General features: G+C 45.1%; 1 protein-coding gene across 1 annotated transcript in view; it reads right to left on the bottom strand.

The window, feature by feature from the left end:
- The window catches only part of LOC134346533 (lysosomal thioesterase PPT2-A-like), a 45,570-nt gene extending 27,497 nt beyond the window's left edge, over positions 1-18,073 (bottom strand). The window contains exons 1-4 of the mRNA XM_063047944.1: positions 17,756-18,073; positions 8,032-8,185; positions 2,007-2,102; positions 1,072-1,179 (exon numbers count right to left, since the gene is read on the bottom strand). Coding sequence (XP_062904014.1) covers positions 1,072-1,179; positions 2,007-2,102; positions 8,032-8,185; positions 17,756-17,893 — 496 coding nt within the window. The 5' untranslated portion in view covers positions 17,894-18,073. The remainder of the gene's footprint in view (positions 1-1,071; positions 1,180-2,006; positions 2,103-8,031; positions 8,186-17,755) is intronic.
- Between the last annotated feature and the right edge of the window lie 1,114 nt (positions 18,074-19,187).

The raw sequence follows: 19,187 nt of genomic DNA on the forward strand, positions 1-19,187 counted from the left end.
GGTTAGGCCACACTTGGAGTACTGTGTCCAGTTCTGGTCACCTCACTATAGGAAGGATGTGGAAGCATTGGAAAGGGTACAGAGGAGATTTACCAGGATGCTGCCTGGTTTAGAGAGTATGCATTATGATCAGAAATTATGAGAGCTAGGGCTTTACTCTTTGGAGAGGAGGAGGATGACAGGAGACATGATAGAGGTGTATTAGATAATAAGAGGAATAGATAGAGTGGATAGCCAACGCCTCTTCCCCAGGGCACCACTGCTCAATACAAGAGGACGTGGCTTTAAGGTAAGGGGTGGGAAGTTCAAGGGGGATATTAGAGGAAGGTTTTTTACTCAGAGAGTGGTTGGTGTGTGGAATGCTGCCTGAGTCCATGGTGGAGGCAGATACACTCGTGAAGTTTAAGAGACTACTAGACAGGTATATGGAGGAATTTAAGGTGGGGGCTTATATGGGAGGCAGGGTTTGAGGGTCAGCATAACATTGTGGGCCGAAGGGCCCTGTAATGTGCTGTACTATTCTATGTTCTATGTTCTATACAGAATGTGAGAACAGTGTACGCAGCATTGATACAGACTTTATACACACAGAACAGAGACTGTGTGTAACATCGATGGACAGATATGCTCCATGATGTTTGGTCAAATTTTGCATCGCATATCATCGCTTATATGGGAGGGCATTATTTTCTGGTGGTAGGAAGAAAGTATGGGGCGATGTCAAGGGTAAGTCCTTTAAACAGAATGATATGTGTGTGCAATACCCTTCTGAGGGGTGGTACAGGCAGATACACCAGGGCCATTTAAGAAACTCGTAGATAGATGATAGAAAAATGGAGGGCTATGTAAGAGGGAAGGGTTACCTGATCTTCGAGAAGATTAAAAGGGTTGACACAACCTTGTGGCCCAAAGAGCCTGCACTATGCTGTAACGTTGCATGCTCTGTGCTCTCTGTTCTGAACAGTACGAGACTTCTGCAGTAACAGACACAGAACCTGCGCAGTACAAGGCTCACGTACTGTACGGTACACACACCACACACACAGCCAGAGTGAAAACCTCGCGCCTCACCGTTCCAGTAGTTGCAGATGGAGAAACACTGCCCCAACTGTGTGTAGCAGAAGTGGTAAAGGTTGGTCTTCACGTACTTTGGGAAAAACCACTTCAGGTAATCAGTATCTGCCAGAGGGAAAGGAACTCGGTCATCACTTGATTGTACACAGACCATCGGTATGTCAGGACCTGTTCACGCTGCACAGGGCAAAAGTGTGAGCAAACATCCCGGCAGAACAATGTGGAATTCACCGCTTTGACAGGAAATCTTTCTTTGACACAAACCAGCAAGGATATCTTCAAACGGTGCTGCCCGAAGAAGGTAGCTCTGCTCAGAGTCGGGGTACAGGGGCCTCAATGTTTTAGAAACAGCCTTTTCCCTTCTGCCATCAGATCTCTGAACGGTCCATGAACCCATGCTATTCTGCTCTCTTTGCACTACTTAGTTTTTATGTTGTTGAAACTCACAGTCATTTTTTAAATGGATTTCATTGCTCTGCTGTTGCAAAACAACAAAATTCACAGCATACGTCAGTGATATTACTAAACCTGGTTACCACTCTCTGTTGGCACAATATTGACGACTGACCACGCTTCCCATCTGAGAGAAACCCCTGACACAGGAGATAGAGAGAAGCAAGTGCCCTCCTCAGGGATGGCAGCATGCCGTCCTGAGCGGGAGCTGGCGTGCCGGAAGGCGGGCACTCCACAGGGTGGCCCTCCCTCTGCCCCTTACATGGACAGGGGATGACGGCCCAGGTTGCGGAGAAGTCTCCAGGGTGGGATTTGAACCAGTGGCTTTCTGACTCGGATCGAGGGCCAGGCGGGCGTTATCAGTGGCGCCAGAGTTGCTCAGGTGATGCGGCGGTTGCTTCCTCCCTTCCCACGGTTCTCCTCGGCAACCTCCCTCCCTCCCTGTCGCAGAGAGTGAGGGGGAAGGGTCCGGAACTTACCTCCGTACTGGCCGAGCAGAGGGGCTGACAGGGAGATCAGTGTGTGCACATTGTGGTCCGGCATGGTGGAGAGAATTCCCCGACAGATCAGGCCACCTACGGGAACAGAACAGAGGCACTGAGAGAGGCACGGGAACAGCAAGCAGGAGGAGGGGTACAAATTGCAGCATCATGTACAGCACAAATACTGTGGGCCGACTGGCCTGATCCCATGTACAGCACAGACACTGTGGGCCGATTGGCCTGATCCCATGTACAGCACAGACACTGTGGGCCGACAGGCCTGATCCCGTGTACAGCACAGACACTGTGGACCGATTGGCCTGATCCCGTGTACAGCACAGACACTGTGGACCGATTGGCCTGATCCCGTGTACAGCACAGACACTGTGGGCCGATTGGCCTGATCCCATGTACAGCACAGACACTGTGCGCTGATTGGCCTGATCCCGTGTACAGCACAGACACTGTGGGCCGACAGGTCTGATCCCGTGTACAGCACAGACACTGTGGACCGATTGGCCTGATCTTAAGTACAGCAGAGATACTGTGGGCCGATTGGCCTGATCCCATGTACAGCAGAGACACTGTGGGCCAGTTGGCCTGATTCCAGGTACAGTACAGGCACTCTGGGCTGATGGGCCTGATCCCATGTATGGCACGATGTAATGTAGTTCTTTGTTCTACATTCTGGAACACCTCGTGACCAAGTGTCGTCCACTTTATCTGCCGCGGGAGTTTTCAGTCATCATCTTGGGAGTGGTATACATCCCACCTCACGCTCTGGACAAACTGAATAATGTAACCAGCGGGTTTGAAACAGCACATACTGATGCCTTCCCCATCAGTTTTGGGGAGTTTAACCAGGCCAGCTTGAAAAAGTCTCTAAATAATTATCACCAACAAATCACTTGTGGAACGAAAGGAGCCAACACACTGGACCACTGTTACACCACCATCAAGAGAGCTTACAGTGCCATCTCACGTCCACACTTTGGAAAGTGTGTAATTCTACTCCCTGAGACTGAAGACCGCAGCACCAGTGGTGAGGACCAAGAAGGTATGGACAAGGGAGGCAGGGGAGCACTTACAGAACTGCTTTGAGCTGGTGGACTGGACTGTACTCAGGGATTCATCTTCGATTCTGAATGAGTACGCCACAGCTGTCACTGACTTCATTAAAACTTGTGTGGATGAGGGGGTGCCTAATCATACCGTACATACCCAAATCAAAAACTGTGGATGCACCAGGAGATTCATACTCTGCTGAGGGCTAGATCGGTGACCTTCAAGCCTGGAGACCCAGGACTATAGAAAACAAGGTACGACTTACGGAAGGCTATCTCAAGGAAAAAGGGGCTGGAGGTGGAATTGGATACACTTCAACTCTGGCAGGGTCATTACCTCCTATCACGTGAAACCTAACATCATGAATGGCAGTGATGTTTCAATCCCAGACAAGCTCAACACCATTTCTGCTCACTTTTGAAAGGGAAAATAAAACTGCAGCCAGGAGGATCCCTGCAGCATCTGGTGACCCTGTCATCTCTATCTCGCAGGCCATTCTAAAATCTGCCTGCTTATCTGCTCCTTGGTGTCCCGAGGGCTATTTGGGGGCCTATAGTAAACACAAAATAATCTGCAGATGCTGGGGTCAAAGCAACACTCACAACACGCTGGAGGAACTCAGCAGGTCGGGCAGCATCCGTGGAAAAGATCGGTCGACGTTTCCACGGATGCTGCCCGACCTGCTGAGTTCCTCCAGCGTGTTGTGAGTGTTGCTGGGGGCCTATAGACTACTGCCAGCACAGTGGGAGTATTTCTGAGTATTCCTTCCTACTTCTGACTTCCACACACACTGACTCAGTGGACGCTCCCTCTGCAGCGTCCCCCCTTTCTATAGCCGTGATACTATCCCTGACCAGTTATGTTACCCCGCCCCCCGCCAGCGAATCCTGCCCTTCCTCCAACCAAGTTTCAGTAACGGCCACAACATGGTAGTTCCACGTACTGATCCATGCTCTATGTTCATCCTCTTTATTCTTAATAGTCCTAGCATTGAAATAGACACATTTCAACCCCTCTAACTGGCTACGTTTATGTTTTGTCCCCTGCCTGTCCTTCCTCACCAACTCAGAACATATAGCATCATGCCCTTGTCCTTCTACCCTAATCTCTGCACTCACATTCTGATTCCCACCCCACTGTCAAACTAGTTTAAACCCTCCCCAACAGCTCTAGCAAACCACCCCACCAGGATATTGGTCCCTTTCCAGTTCAGGTGCAGCCCGTCCTTTTTGTACAGGTCAGACCTTCCCCAGAAGAGATCCCAATGATCCAGAAATCTGAACCCCTGCCCCCGCACCAACTCTTCAGCCACACATTCATCTGCCATAACTTCCTGTTCCTACCCTCTCTGTCTCGTGGCACGGGCAGCAATCCTGAGATTACCACCCTTGGGGTCCTGCTTTTTAACTTCTTTCCTAACTCCCTATTTTCCTTCTTCAGGACCTCATCCCTACTCCTATCTATGCCATTAACCTACCAAAATGAACCACCTCACACTTATCTGGGTTGAACTCTATCTGTCATTTCTCAGCCCAGTTTTGCATCTGATTGATGTCCCGCTGTGACCTCTGACAGGTCTCCACACTATCCACAACACTCCCAACCTTTGTGTCATCAGCAAATTTACTAACCCATCCCTCCACTTCCTCATCCAGGTCATTTATAAAAATCATGAAGAGAAGGGGTCCCAGAACAGATCCCTGAAGCACACCACTGGTCACCAACCTCCATGCAGAATATGACCCGTCTACAACCAGTCTTTGCCTTCTGTGGGCAAGCCAGTTCTGGATCCACAAAGCAATGTCCCATTGGATCCCATGCCTCCTTACTTTCTCAATAAGCCTTGCATGGGGCAACTTAAGAAATGCCTTGCTGAAATCCATATACATTACATCTACTGCTCTACCTCCACCAATGTGTTTAGTCACATCTTCAAAAAATTCAATCAGGTTCGTGAGGCGTGGCCTGCCTTTGACAAAGCCATGCTGACTATTCTTAATCATATTATGTCTCTGCAAATGTTCATAAATCCTGTCTCTCAGGATCTTTTCCATCTACTTACCAACCACTGAAGAAAGACTCACTGGTCCATAATTTCCTGGGCTATCTCGACTCCCTTTCTTGAGTAATGGAACAACATCCGCAACCCTCCAATACTCTGGAACCTCTCCCGTCCTCATTGATGATGCAAAGTTCATCACCAGAGGCTCAGCAATCTCCTTCCTCGCCTCCCACAGTAGCCTGGGGTACATCTCATCCGGTCCCAGAGACTTATCCAACTTGACACTTTCCATAAGCTCCAGCACATCCTTTCTTAATGTCTATATGCTCAAGCTTTTCAATCCGATGTAAGTCATCCCTACAGTTGCCAAGATTTCCGTAGTGAATACTGAAGCAAAGTATTCATTAAGAACCTCTGCTATTTCCTCCGGTTCCATACACACTTTTCCACTGTCACACTGGATTGGTCCTATTCTCTCATGTCTTATCCTCTTGCTCTTCACATACTTGTAGAATGCCTTGGGAGTTTCCTTAATCCTACTCACCAAGGCCTTCTCATGGCCCCTTCTGACTCTCCTGATTTCATTCTTAAGCTCCTTCCTGCTAGCCTTATAATCTTCTAGATCTCTGTAATTACCTATTTTTTTTAACCTTTCGTAAGCTCTTCTTTTCTTCTTGACTAGATTTTCAACAGCCTTTGTACACCATGGTTCTTGTACCCTACCATCCTTTCCCTGTCTCATTGGAACGTACCTACGCAGAACGCCACACAAGTATCCCCTGAACATTTGCCACATTTGTGTCATACATTTCCCTGAGAACATCTGTTCCCAATTTATGCTTCCAAGTTGCTGCCTGATTTATGATCAAAGTATACAACCTTCAGATTTGTCTCCTTGCAGCTAGCCACAAAACACAGAAACCTCAAAAACAAAACCCATTAAAGACTATCAAACACCCAGTGCACAGAGAGAGATCAAAACAAATCGTGCAAACAATAAAAGTAATTTAAAAGCTTCAGAACTGAAGTTTTGCTGAAGACACGAAGCCAGGCGTCTCTGCAGCTGGAGCAGGCAACAGCCTTAGTTCATCGCAAAGCTGAGTAAACATTGCTTTACCACAGGTGCGAAGCCAGGCCTCACTGTAACCAGCGCCTCAGTTCAGCTCAGAGCTGAAAAAACATCACAGAGCAGAGAGCTCTGGTATACCAGGCCCTTGCCTCCGGTCCTGACACCATGATGCTTACAGTCTGGCCTGGCGCTTAAATCATCCAAACATCACGTCATTCCTCGCTCTCAATTGTGCCCCGTGCTTAAACCAATCAGATTCCGGGACTTTCCGCACTCTTGGAAACACCACGACTCTGCTCCGGCCCCACCTTGCCTTTGCACGCCTCGACCTGGCATCTCCACCACCGTTCACCTCGGCAGTGTTCATGTTGATCGTTATTAACAGAAGTGTTATTAATAGTTAATAAAGTATTTAATAGTTTTCTTAGTTTGCAGCCAATAAGTAGTCGCTGGGCATCACCAGGGCCATGCTAAACTGAAAAGTTAATTGCTCACACAGGTGTAATTGGGTGGTGTGGGCTCATTGGCCAGAAAAGCCAATTACTATGCTGTATCTCTAAATACAGAATTGGAACTTCCGGAGCAAGGACAGGCAACCCGGGTTACATGCTCCTTCTCTTCTGCAAGGAGTGGCCTTGTCCAAGTGATTTCCTCTGATAGTAATCCCACACCGCTCCACTTCACCAATGAACTGTGCCTCAGGGGGATTGGATTGAATAATCCAGAGGCCCGACTTCACTCAAAACAAATGGCTCTGTCAGTAACGTACAAGGATCACTGATATCACTCCATCAGCCAAGGGGTTGGGGGCAAAGAGGAGTCACTTCCCAGGAGCTCGACCAAACGTGTACCAGGGCAAGTTCCCAACTAGATTAGAATGAATTCTCCATGAAATCTAGTGAGGTGAGACTAGCAACAAGATACAAGTTACAAATCTACGGTCAAATTGTGGACTCCAAATGTAATTGACCAGGAAACTGGCCACTGACCTCCATTTGAATATGTCACAAAAGACTCAAAGTTCAAAAGTTCAAAGTAAATTTATTATCAAAGTAGATACTATATGTCACCATATACAACCCTGGGATCCACTTTCTAGCAGGCATACTCAATAAATCTAATAACCATAATGAAAATTGAAGAAGAAGAAGAAAGCGCTTAACTCCGAGTGGAGTCATCGGGACACCGTCGTGACGGCGTTTTTTTAGCAGGATTTCTTAATTTTTACGAGGCCGAGTTGCTAGCTCGACGCTCAACCCAGCACGGATAGAAAGCGTGCAAGGGAGCCGGCTGGATTCGAACTCAGGAGCCTTCGCTCCAAAGTCCGGTGTTGATGCCACTACGTCACCAGCCGGCATTGAAAATTGGTTCCTGCAAATTTCTACAGATGTATGGTGGAGTTCACTCTGCCTTAATGCATCACCATCTGGTATGGAAGTGCCAATGCAGAGGATTGGTACAAGGCTGTAGAGGACTTTAAACTCAGCCCGTTCATTGAAGACAGCTTCAAAAGTCTCAAGAAGTTGGCATCCACTATTAAGGACACCCAACTCCCAAAACAAGCTCCCTTCTCATTACTACCATCAGGGAGGAGGTACAGGAACATATTCAACACTTTAGGAAAAGCTTTTTCACCTCTCCGTCCTCAGATTTCTAAACAGTCCATAAACAGCACATCATAATTCATCTTCTGCGCTATACATTTATCTTTTTTGTAACTTACATTTTTTAATGTAATGCACTGTACTGAGGCTACAAAACAATACATTTCAAACATATACAGTATGTCAGTGATAATAAACCTGATTCTGTCCTGTGAACCGAGTAATTAATATCTGCCTTAAATCTACTGTGGAATGTACAGTATTTTTAAAGTCCAATCCTACCTTGGGAGTAACAGATCATATGTACCCCATTGGCTGCATTTTGCATGATGGGGGAGATAGCTTGTTTGAAGCCTTCCACCTGACTCCACAGCGACTTCAGGCTCTGCGTCCGGTCGAACAGGTCGATGATAGTCACGTTGGTTCCAGGGTGCGACTGCGGAGAGACAGCGACAAAAGTTCATCATCGTAGTCGTACGTGCCCAGAAGATAAAAATTATGACAACTAACTTCCCGCAGTGACCTTCAATGTGGATTCTCCATTGTCCCAGTCCTTCAAAATGTTGCAAATATCAGAATTTTACAGCAGAAATATCGTATGTATGTCGTAGAGCACCACAGCACAACAGGCCCTTCAGCCCATCTAGTCCATTTGGACTACTCCCTAATGCATCTTTCTAATGACACAGAGTCATAGGGTACTACAGCACAGTGTTACGTGTTAACATTTTTTTACTGCGAGCGTCACTTTAAGCGCCTGGACGAGGCGGGTGGCTGACATCATTAACAAAATGTGGAGAGGTTGCTGGAACATTCGGCAGAGAAGGAACAGCGGACTGGGAGCTACCAGCAGGAGAGAGCTGGGTGGAGATAATTGAAGAGTTTGCTTACAGCAGTGGACGGGTCTAATCCTTCTCCATGTCCAGAGGATTGTGATAACTAGCAGCACACAGTGCAGACTTGGATTTCTGGAGTATTCCTGTGGCGACCACTTTTTGTTGACCCAGACCTGGATTTGGGTGTGTTAGGTGGCGACCACTTGTGTTAAGGAATATTCTGTGACTGTCACCCTGTGATATCCCTAGGTCGATTTTGGAATGCTACTCAACGTCTGGAATCTGCTGTGACTGCTATCTTGTTTTCCCAGCGTGGATCCTCTGGAATTTTCCGTGATCGCCGTCTCGTGTTACCTTAGTCTGGATTTACAAGTTTCTTTCCCTCACCTGTTTCCGTGGATTTCTGGAATCATCTGGATTTTGCCATTTCTGAGACTGTATTTGAATAAGATTTAAGAAGAACTGTTCCCAAACCTGACACCGTTTGTGAGCTAATAATGCATAGCACTATTTTCTTTTGATTAATTGTCTGTATTTTGGGTAGATACTGAAAATATAGTTGTTTTACATTAAAAACTGAGTCTGTGGTCTATTGCTGCTGGTTCGTAACAACAGAAACAGGCCCTTCAGCCCATCCTATCGATGCCAACTCGTTATCCTGCCTAGTCACATCTACCTGCTCCTGTAACATAGCCCTCCAAACCCAACCCATCCATCTTCCTATCCAAACTTCCCTTAAATGTTGCAACTGAATCCACATCAACCACTTCCGCCAGCAGCTTGTTCCAGACTCCAGCCACCCTCTGAGTGAAGTATTTTCCGTTCAGCTGTTATTTTAATTTTTGTTTTAATTTAGAGATACAGCACAGTATTTGGCCCTTCTAGCGCACTAAGCCCACACTGCCCACTTACATCCACGTCGCCTGCTAACCCGTACATTGTTAGAGCCTGTGAGGAAACTGGAGTACCCACAGGGTCACTCAGAGAATGTACTGACTCCTTAAAAGCAGAATTGAGCATAAAATATGTTTACATAGATTTTTAGTATAAGTTACAATACATTATTAAAAATGTCACCCTTCACTTTACACCTATGACCTCCAGTTCTAGTCTCACCTAATCTGAGGGGCAGTAGCCTGTGTGCGTTCATCCTAGCTATACCAATCATAATTCTGTATACATTTCAAAATACATTTATTATCAATGAACGTATAAATTATACAGGCAGACAATTATTCCTTTGAAATAATTCTGTAAACCTTTATCAGATCTCCCTTCATTCTCCTGCACACCAGGGAATAAAGTTACTTGCAGGCCTCTGAACAGCTGCCAAGATGTGGTCTGCAAATTACCACGGGAAATAGAAAATGCATGTCAAAAGGACAATGTTACAATAGAGAATTTGTAGAATGCCTACGAGATGGCTTTTACAGCAGCTTGTGGTTGCGTCTATCAGGGGGTCAGCTATTCTGGATTTGGTGTTGTGTAATGAACTGGATTTGATTAAGGTAAAATAACCCTTAGGAGGCAGTGATCCTAATATGATGGAGTTCACCCTGCAATTTGAGAGGGAGAAGCTAAAGTCAAATGCATTAGTATTACTACAGTGGAGTAAAAGGAATTACCGAGGCTTGAGAGAGGAGCTGGCCAAAGTTGATTATAAGCGAACACTAGCAAGGATGACAGCAAAACAGCAATGGCTGGAGTTTCTGGGAGCAATTCCGAAAGCGCAGGATACATACATCCCCAAGAGGAAGAAGTATTCTAAAGACAGGATAACACAACCATGGCTAACAAGAAAAGTCAAAGCCAACATAAAAACAGAAGAGTGAGCATACAAAAGAGCAAAAATTAGTGGAAATTCAGAGGATTGGGAAGCCTTTAAAAACAACGGGAGGCAACTAAATAAAATCAGCTATAAGGAGGGAAAAGATGAAATATGAAGGTAAGCTAGCCAATAATATAAGAGAGGATACCAAAAGATTTTTCAGATATATGCAAAGTAAAAGAGAGGTAAGAGTAGATGTTGGACCACTGGAGGTAGTAATTGGGGAACAGAGATGAGGAGGTCATGTGCACCTTGGATCTTTAGCCAGAAGGTGGTAAATCTGGCAACAGTGAGAGTAGGAATGGAATGAGGTGGAGGATAAATGCGTGGCTGAGGGATTGGAGCAGGGGGTAGGGATTCAAGTTTTTGGATCACTGGGACCTTTTTTGGCGCAGGCGTGACCTGTACAAAAAGGACAGGTTACACTTGAATCCTAGGGGGACCAATATCCTTTTCTTTTTAAATCTTTTTATTGAATAAGTATACAAAAAGGTAAGCCATATAAACATTAATACAATGTTAAAATATAATAAAATTACAGAAGGTATCAATACCAAAAAAAATACTACAAACAATGTAATTTAAACATAAGAAACCAAGATAACATAATAGTATACTAAATTTTATATATATATCAATAGAAAAAAAGGAGAAAAAACCCCCAAAAAAACCATGCAACTAACTAAAAGCAAAGCAAAGCAATGGGCTAACTTGAAACCAAACAGAGTTAAACTTAAAATCACGTCCTCAATCCCGACCTCCATTAAAAACAGTGAAAAAAAAAACAAGAAGGGTATATATTACATTAAATGAAAATATCGAATAAAAGATCCCCAAATCTGTTCAAATTTAAATGAAGAATCATAAAGGTTACTTCTAATTTTCTCCAGATTCAAACATAATATCGTCTGAGAGAACCAAAAAAAGGTAGTTGGAGCATTAAGCTCTTTCCAATGTTGTAAAATACATCTTTTCGCCATTAAAGTAAGAAATGCAATCATTCTACGGGCTGAAGGGGAAAGATTACTAGAAATTTTAGGTAGTCCAAAGATAGCAGTAATAGGGTGAGGAGAGATATCTATATTTAATACCTTAGAAATAATATTAAAAATGTCTCTCCAAAAAGTTTCCAAAGTAGGGCAAGACCAAAACATATGAGTTAAAGAGGCTATCTGCCCCGAACATCTATCACAAAAAGGATTAATATGCAAGTAAAAACGCGCTAACTTATCTTTGGACATATGTGCTCTATGAACAACTTTAAATTGAATTAGGGAATGTTTAGCACAAATAGGGGGACCAATATCCTGGCAGGGAGATTTGCAAGGGCTACTGAGGTGACTTTAAACTAGAATGGTTGAGGGGGTGGGAATTAAATTAAAGAGACGAGGAGAGAGGAGGTCAGTTCACAAATAGAGAAAGCTAGTAGACAGTGTGTTACAGAGGATGGGCAGGGGACAGAGATCAGGAACACTCAGACCAAAGATGTAGGGGACAAGGAAGAAAAAGATAACAAAGTTGTTTGCTCCATTAAGGATAAACAGAGAGTAGGAGGTGGAGAGTTTCTTAAGTGTATCTGTTTTAATGCTAGGAGCATTGTAAGAAAGGTGGATGAGCTTAGAGCATGGATTGATACCTGGAAATATGATGTTGTAGCTATTAGTGAAATGTGGTTGCAGGAGGGGTGTGATTGGCAACTAAATAATTCTAGGATTTCGTTGCTTCAGGTGTGATAGAATAGAAGGGGCAAGAGGGGGAGGTGCTGCATTGCTTGTCAGAGATGATATAACAGCGGTGCTCTGGCAGGATAGATTAGTGGACTCATCTAGGGAGGCTATTTGGGTGGAATTGAGGAATAGGAAAGGTGTTGTGACACTTATAGGGATGTATTATAGACCACCTAATGGGGACCGAGAACTGAAGGAGCAAATTTGTAAGGAGATAGCAGATATTTGTAGCAAGCACAAGGTTGTGATTGTGGGAGATTTTGATCTTTGAGGAGATGTGAAAGGATTTAGGAAGAGTGGATTGGGACAATTTGTTTTATGGGAAAGATGTAACAGAGAAATGGAGGTCATTTAAAGGTGAAATTTTGGGGGTACAGGAACTTTATGTTCCTGTTAGGTTGAAAGGGAAGGTTAAAAGTTTGAGAGACCCATGGTTTCAAGGGATATAGGAAAATTGGTTCGGAAAAAGAGGGGATCTTCAATAAATATAGGCAGCTTGAAGTTAATGAGGTACTCGAGGAATATAAAGAATGCAAAAAGAATCTCAAGAAAGAAAATAGAAAAGCTAAAAGAAGATACGAGGCTGCTTTGGCAAATAAGGTGAAAATAAATCCAAAGAGTTTCTACAGTTATGTTAATAGCAAAAGAATAGTGAGGGATAAAGTTGGTCCCTTAGAGAATCAGAGTGGACGGCTATGTGTGGAGCCAAAAGAGATGGGGGAGATTTTGAACAATTTCTTTTCTTCGGTATTCACTAAGGAGAAGGATATTGATTTGTGTATAGTAAAGGAAACAAGAAGGGTAGTTATGGACAGTATGACGATTAAAGAAGAGGAACTACTGGCGCTTTTAAGGAATATAAAAGTGGATAAGTCTCCGGGTCCGGACAAGATATTCCCTAGGACCTTGAGGGAAGTTAGTGTGGAAATAGCAGGGGCTCCAACAGAAATATTTCAAATGTCATTTGACATCAGTGGTGGGTAAATTGATGGAAAGTATTCTTAGAGATGGTATATATAATTATCTGGATAGACAGGGTCTGATTTGGAACAGTCAACATGGATTTGAGCATGGAAGGTCATGTTTGACAAATCTTATTGAATTTTTTGATGAGGTTACTAAGAAAGTTGACGAGGGTAAAGTGGTGGATGTTGTCTATATGGACATCAGTAAGGCCTTTGACAAGGTTCCACACAGATGGTTAGTTAGGAAGGTTCAATTGTTAGGCATTAATATCGAAGTAGTAAAATCGATTCAGCAGTGGCTAGATGGGAGATGCCAGAGGGTAGTGGTGGATAACTGTGTGTCAGATTGGAGGACGGTGTGTAGCGGTGTGCTTCAGGGATCTGTACTGGGTCCAATGTTGTTTGTCATATATATTAATGGTTTGGATGATGGGGTGGTAAATTGGATTAGTAAGTATGCAGATGATACTAAGATAGGTGGTGTTGTGGATAATGAAGTAGATTTTCAAAGTTTGCACAAAGATTTAGGCCAGTTAGAAGAGTGGGCTGAAAGATGGCATATGGAGTTTAATGCTGAAAAGTGTGAGGTGCTCCATTTTGGTACGACTCATCAAAATAGTACATACTTGGTAAATCATGGGGCTTTGATGAATGCTGTAGAATAGAGTGATATAGGAATAATGGTGCATAGTTCCCTGAAGATGGAATCTCATGTGGACAGGGTGGTGAAGAACGCTTTTGGTATGCTGGCCTTTATTAATCAGAGCATTGAGTATAGGAGTTGGGATGTAATGTTGAAATTGTATAAGGCATTGATAAGGCCAAATTTGGAGTATTGTGTACAGTTCTGGTCACCAAATTATAGGAAAGATGTCAATAAAATTGAGAGAGTACAGAGGAGGTTTACTAAAATGTTGCCTGGGTTTCATCTCCTAAGTAACAGAGAAAGGTTGAACAAGTTGGGACTTTATTCTTTGGAATGTAGAAGGTTGAGGGGGGACTTGATAGAGGTGTTTAAAATTATGAGGGGGATTGATAGAGTTGACGTGGATAGGCTTTTTTCATTGAGAGTGGGGGAGATTCAAACAAGAGGACATGAATTGAGAGTTAAAGGGCAAAAGTTTAGGGGTAACACGAGGGGGAACTTCTTTACTCAGAGAGTGGTAGCTGTGTGGAACGAGCTTCCAGCAGAAATGGTTGAGGCAGGTTCGATGTTGTCATTTAAAGTTAAATTGGATAGCTATATGGACAGGAAAGGAATGGAGGGTTATGGGCTGAGTGCAGATCGGTGGGACTAGGTGACAGTAAGAGTTCGGCACGGACTAGAAGGGCCGAGATGGCCTGTTTCCGTGCTGTAATTGTTATATGTTATATGGTTATAAATCTGTGGAATTCTTTGGCATAGGTTGATAAAGTTTAAGGGAAAGGGGGATTCTCAAGATTCCTGTAAACAATGAATTAAGTACTGACTATGTCTGTGACTGCAGTGTGTTTGAATAATGTCACACAGCTGCTTTCTTTGGAGCAAGATGATTAAAGTTTGCCCAGATCCACATCAGATGTCTCTGGGCTTTTCCCACCTTTTGATTTTGACAAAAAGCAGTACCTGATGGAAATCACTTTCTTAATTAAAGCATAAATTTGCCGGATGTTCTTATCTTTGTAATTAAGTTGTGGCTCCAGCAAACCAGGTAGGACATTCTTTTCTTTAACTAAGGTGGCTGGAGTGTCTAACAAGTTGATTGTACTTTTGTATCAATAGTCCATTGACTTGGCCGGAATAGTTATCAAACGGATTGTTCTCTGTATCAATAGTCCATTGACTTGGCCAGAATAGTTATCAAACTGATTGTTCTCTGTATCAATAGTCCATTGACTTGACCAGAATGGTTATCAAACTGATTGTTCTTTTGTATCGGTAGCCTTATAACTTCTGACAATTCCCACATCGGGCCGTGAACTTGTAGAACCACCGGGGAGATGAGAAAGGTTCTTTCCCTGATGTCGGGTCCAAGTTCACTCGCCGGCTAAGCTCAAAGAAATAAACGGGTTTAGAGATAAGTAACGATCCTTTTGTGCTGTCGTTATATGATCTAGCAAAGTTACGTTTACAAGGTGACTGTGGAGGCCCGGTCATTGAGTGTATTTAAGGCAGAGGTTGATAGATTCTTAATAAGTCAGTGTGTGAAAGGTTACGGGGAGAAGGCTGCCACATAATTTGGCCCAAATGTCCTGATCCTGATGTGTCCCCAATTAAACTGAATCCACAGTATATCCTTACTGTAATTTTTATGTATTTCATTGTTATGCTGCCAGAACACAACACATTTCATTACTCAGTATCCTTTTTAATGAAGGCCAATGTGCCAAAAGCTCTGCTTACCACCATATCTACCCGTGACGCCACCTTCCATCCTCCAAGAGGACCACCTCCTTGTTGTGGTTCGGAGGCTTGCATACCTCAATGCTGGCTGGAGTCCCGACTTTGTGCTTTAGCTTTTCGAAAGGTCACCCATGGCAAACAGGTCAAAGGGTAGAAGGCGGACTAAGAGTGCTCCACTGGTCCTCCAGTTTTGGGGTCCAGCTCAAGGCTAACAACCCCGACCGGTCAACCAAAACTGTTATGGAAACAGCAATGAAGGGTCCTCCTACATCTGAGTGGCCGAGGACAGAGAGATGGAAGGCCTGCATTGCTGCCCTAAACACCAGTGGCATAACGAGCCATAACCAACCACCTTTCATCAGCCCACAGTTCCCCAAGCAATCTATGGGTTGCAGGTAATATGTGGTTGCTTTGCAGACACAGCCAGTCAGAGGGGGTTTCGGGAACCTTCAGCACAATGCACTCACAGTGAAACTGAAAGGTGCCTGAAACCGAAACAAGACTGCGCTCACTTCTTACAGATGCGTGAGAACTCTTCAACAATTCGTGCTTTCACCACTCAGCTAGACAGTGTGTGCCAGTGGCTCATTGCTGCTTCAGAAATCACAAGCCAATACACTGCACCCGGTCCTGGGCCCAGGCCCCACACTACTGGGAGAAGGTGTAAGAGGGGATTCACACAGCGAAGGTGCCATTGAAGGGATACACACACCAGAGGAGTGGTTCACCTCACAGCAGGGAATGGGTAAGGAGAGATTTAGTTCAGGAATTCAAAACCTTGCCAGGTTTTGTCAAAGTCAAGTTTGCTGCCGGAAGCACCTGCCGCAAAGAAAAACCTACCTGCAGCAGAATACAAACAACATTCACAAGACAAAATATAAAGTAAACAAATACACCATGCTGACAGGAAGGAAGGGAATCAGAACAACGAAGTCCATATTAGTGCAAAGCGAGGGAACGCCCAAGCTGGGCAGCCGTTCATTCTGTTATGGTTATTTACTATAGATTTACTGGGTATGCCCTTAAGAAAATGAATCCCAGTGTTGTATATGGTGACATATATGAACTTTGATAATAAATTTACTTTGAGCTTTGAGAAGGCAGGAGACTGAGAGGGAAAATGGGTGGAATGACTTAATTCTTCTCCTGTGTCTTATGGTCTTATTAGAAGTTTTTATCCCAACCTCGGTCCCTGACAGATCAAGGGTTAGACTGCTGCTGGTAACGTTATTGACCGATGACTTCGACCCCGTTGCGATGACAAGTCGCCACGAAGCGATGAGTGATGGCAGGGGCGGCCAAACCACTTGAACAATCTTCATCGCTCTTCTCAGGCGTGTGACAGTCACTAACACAGGGCCGGAGGGGGAGAAAGGCCCCATTCGTTGCCTTCACACCGAGTCTATCAAATTCAATCGGGGCCAAGGAGCCACACGAGCTGCAAACTTCGCGGGGGACAGAGAAAGAAATCAATCAGGTGTCCGCGTCGGGTGTGGCGGGGGCGGTGGCACAGAAGGCAGAAGAATGGGGTTGGGAGGGAAGATCTATTAGGATCAGGCTTGATGGACCGAATGGACTAATGCTGTTCCTATATCCCTGGAGGCAGAGACCAGTCAGGACACCGGATTAGCAGGGGGAGAGGAGGGGCTTTCATTCGGGGATCGAGCCATTTACTCGCCCGCGCTGTAAAATTACAGATTATCTCTGATTATTTTATCCCTAACCCCCAACCCCCCCCCCCCCCCAGTTTATAAAGACTTCTAACAGTGATATTTTTAAAAGTCCATTATTGAATCTTGGCGCAATACTTGGTTAAGTCGGTGAAGGTCGCACTGACTGATGCCTGGAAAACGGCGTGCAAAGAGGTAGGGAGAGAGAGGAAGAGAGAGGGAGAGAGATGGGGACAGGTGGGGGAGAGGGTTAACCTCTCCTTCCCACTTTATGACAGAGTCTCTCCCCCCACCCAGCAAAGCAGGACCGTAGAAACTTGGCAGGTTGGGCGCCCAATCAGATTCTGCCTAACCCGATGAAGGGTCTCGGCCGAAACGTCCACTGTTTATTCCCGCCTCCTTCGATGCTCCCCGACCTTCTGAGTTCTCCCAGCATTTAGTACGTTGCTTCGTGTAACCTGAAACCTCTCCTCCCTTCATGCCTTCAGAGGGGAGGGATCGATTTCCCATCCCGCCCGGTTCCAGCAATTCGGCGGCAGGGATCCAACACCGAGAGACTGAAAGGCAGGGGGGTGGGGGGAGGTAAGGAACTCTCACCTGGTTGATGTAAGCTTGGAGCGTCAGCAGGTCCCCGGGGCTGTCGAACAAGCCGTGCACCACGATCACCGGCTTGTAGCTCCGGGTAACTTGCAGCACGATGGCGACAGAAGCCGCCAGCAGCAGCCGAGGGAACATGCCTGCCTCTGTACCGGGTTCTCGGTCTCTGGGAACGCCGCGGCCGCCCGCTGCGCTTGGCTGCCCGGCGATCGCACACGCCCCCGCCCGCTCAGACGGTCCGCGGCGCCGAACTCCCGTCCATCGGCGCCCGCTCCCCGCACCGGGCTTTCGCGACCCAGCGGCTCGGCTGATGATACCGAGGAGACAGATGAATGTCACATCCGGTTTCCCTCGCGACCGTGAAGGCGTCCTTGCCAACGGCTGAGACCACTTCCTGTCCCGAGACTCTTGGATAGGTACATGGAGCTTAGAAAAATACAGGGCTATGCGGTAGGGAAATTCTAGGCAGTTTTTAGAGTACGTTACGTGGTCGGCACAACATTGTGGGCCGAAGGGCCTGTAATTGCTCTGAACCAATCGATCAAGCATCATCCATAAATTGTTATATTGCTACTTTAATACTGGGTTTATGGCTGCATGCATCTGAGTTGCGCTTTTGTACTGCTGGACATTGCTTGTACTGGCTGGTTACTGTACTTGATTTGTTGTTCATTTATTTTAATTGTTTTATAGCATTGAGTATGAGAGTTGCAAACTCATTTTCGCTGTTTTGGTGCATGACAAATTGTACTATGCAATGGCAATTTAACCAATTTCCCCCGGGATCAATAAAGTATGACTATGACTAAAGATACTTCATTTCATATACTATAGGTTTCTGTGTTATATAAATGGATCTGAATCTGAGCGGAAGCTTTGGAAACAGTACAGAGATGGTTTACCTGGATTTGAGGGGAGGAATTAGGGTTTGTCCAAATTCTTATAACTCATCAGATTTCTGAACAATGAACCCATGAACACATTTTTGCTTGCTTTTTGCAGAGCTGGTTTAATTTTAATATAAATTTCACTGCACGTTTCAATGTACCTGTGATAAATAACCGTGACTCCGGATGTGATCTCCAGAGTTCTGTGATGTGCTCCTCTCACTCCCTCCACCTGCCGCCCCTGCCCGGCTGTGCATAGCAAAGGGGCATTTTCAAGTGGGATAAAGTCACTCCACTGAATACTTTGCACACTCCACCTCTCAACAAAGTACTTCTAAAAGCCTGAAGGTGTGTGCCCAGCAACATTTTGTGTGTATGTTGCTTGGATATCCAGCATCTGCAGATTTCCCCTTGTTTGTCAGCAGCGTCTAGAATCCCTTTCCTGTTATGGAAACAGCAATGAACAAACAAGAAAACCGTAAGAACTCCCGCAAATGTTCCAGTTCAGTTTATTGTCATTTGATTGTACACAAAGTTGCTCCAGA

This window comes from Mobula hypostoma, chromosome 5, assembly GCF_963921235.1.
Source record: "Mobula hypostoma chromosome 5, sMobHyp1.1, whole genome shotgun sequence".
NCBI classification, from domain to species: Eukaryota; Metazoa; Chordata; class Chondrichthyes; order Myliobatiformes; family Myliobatidae; genus Mobula; species Mobula hypostoma.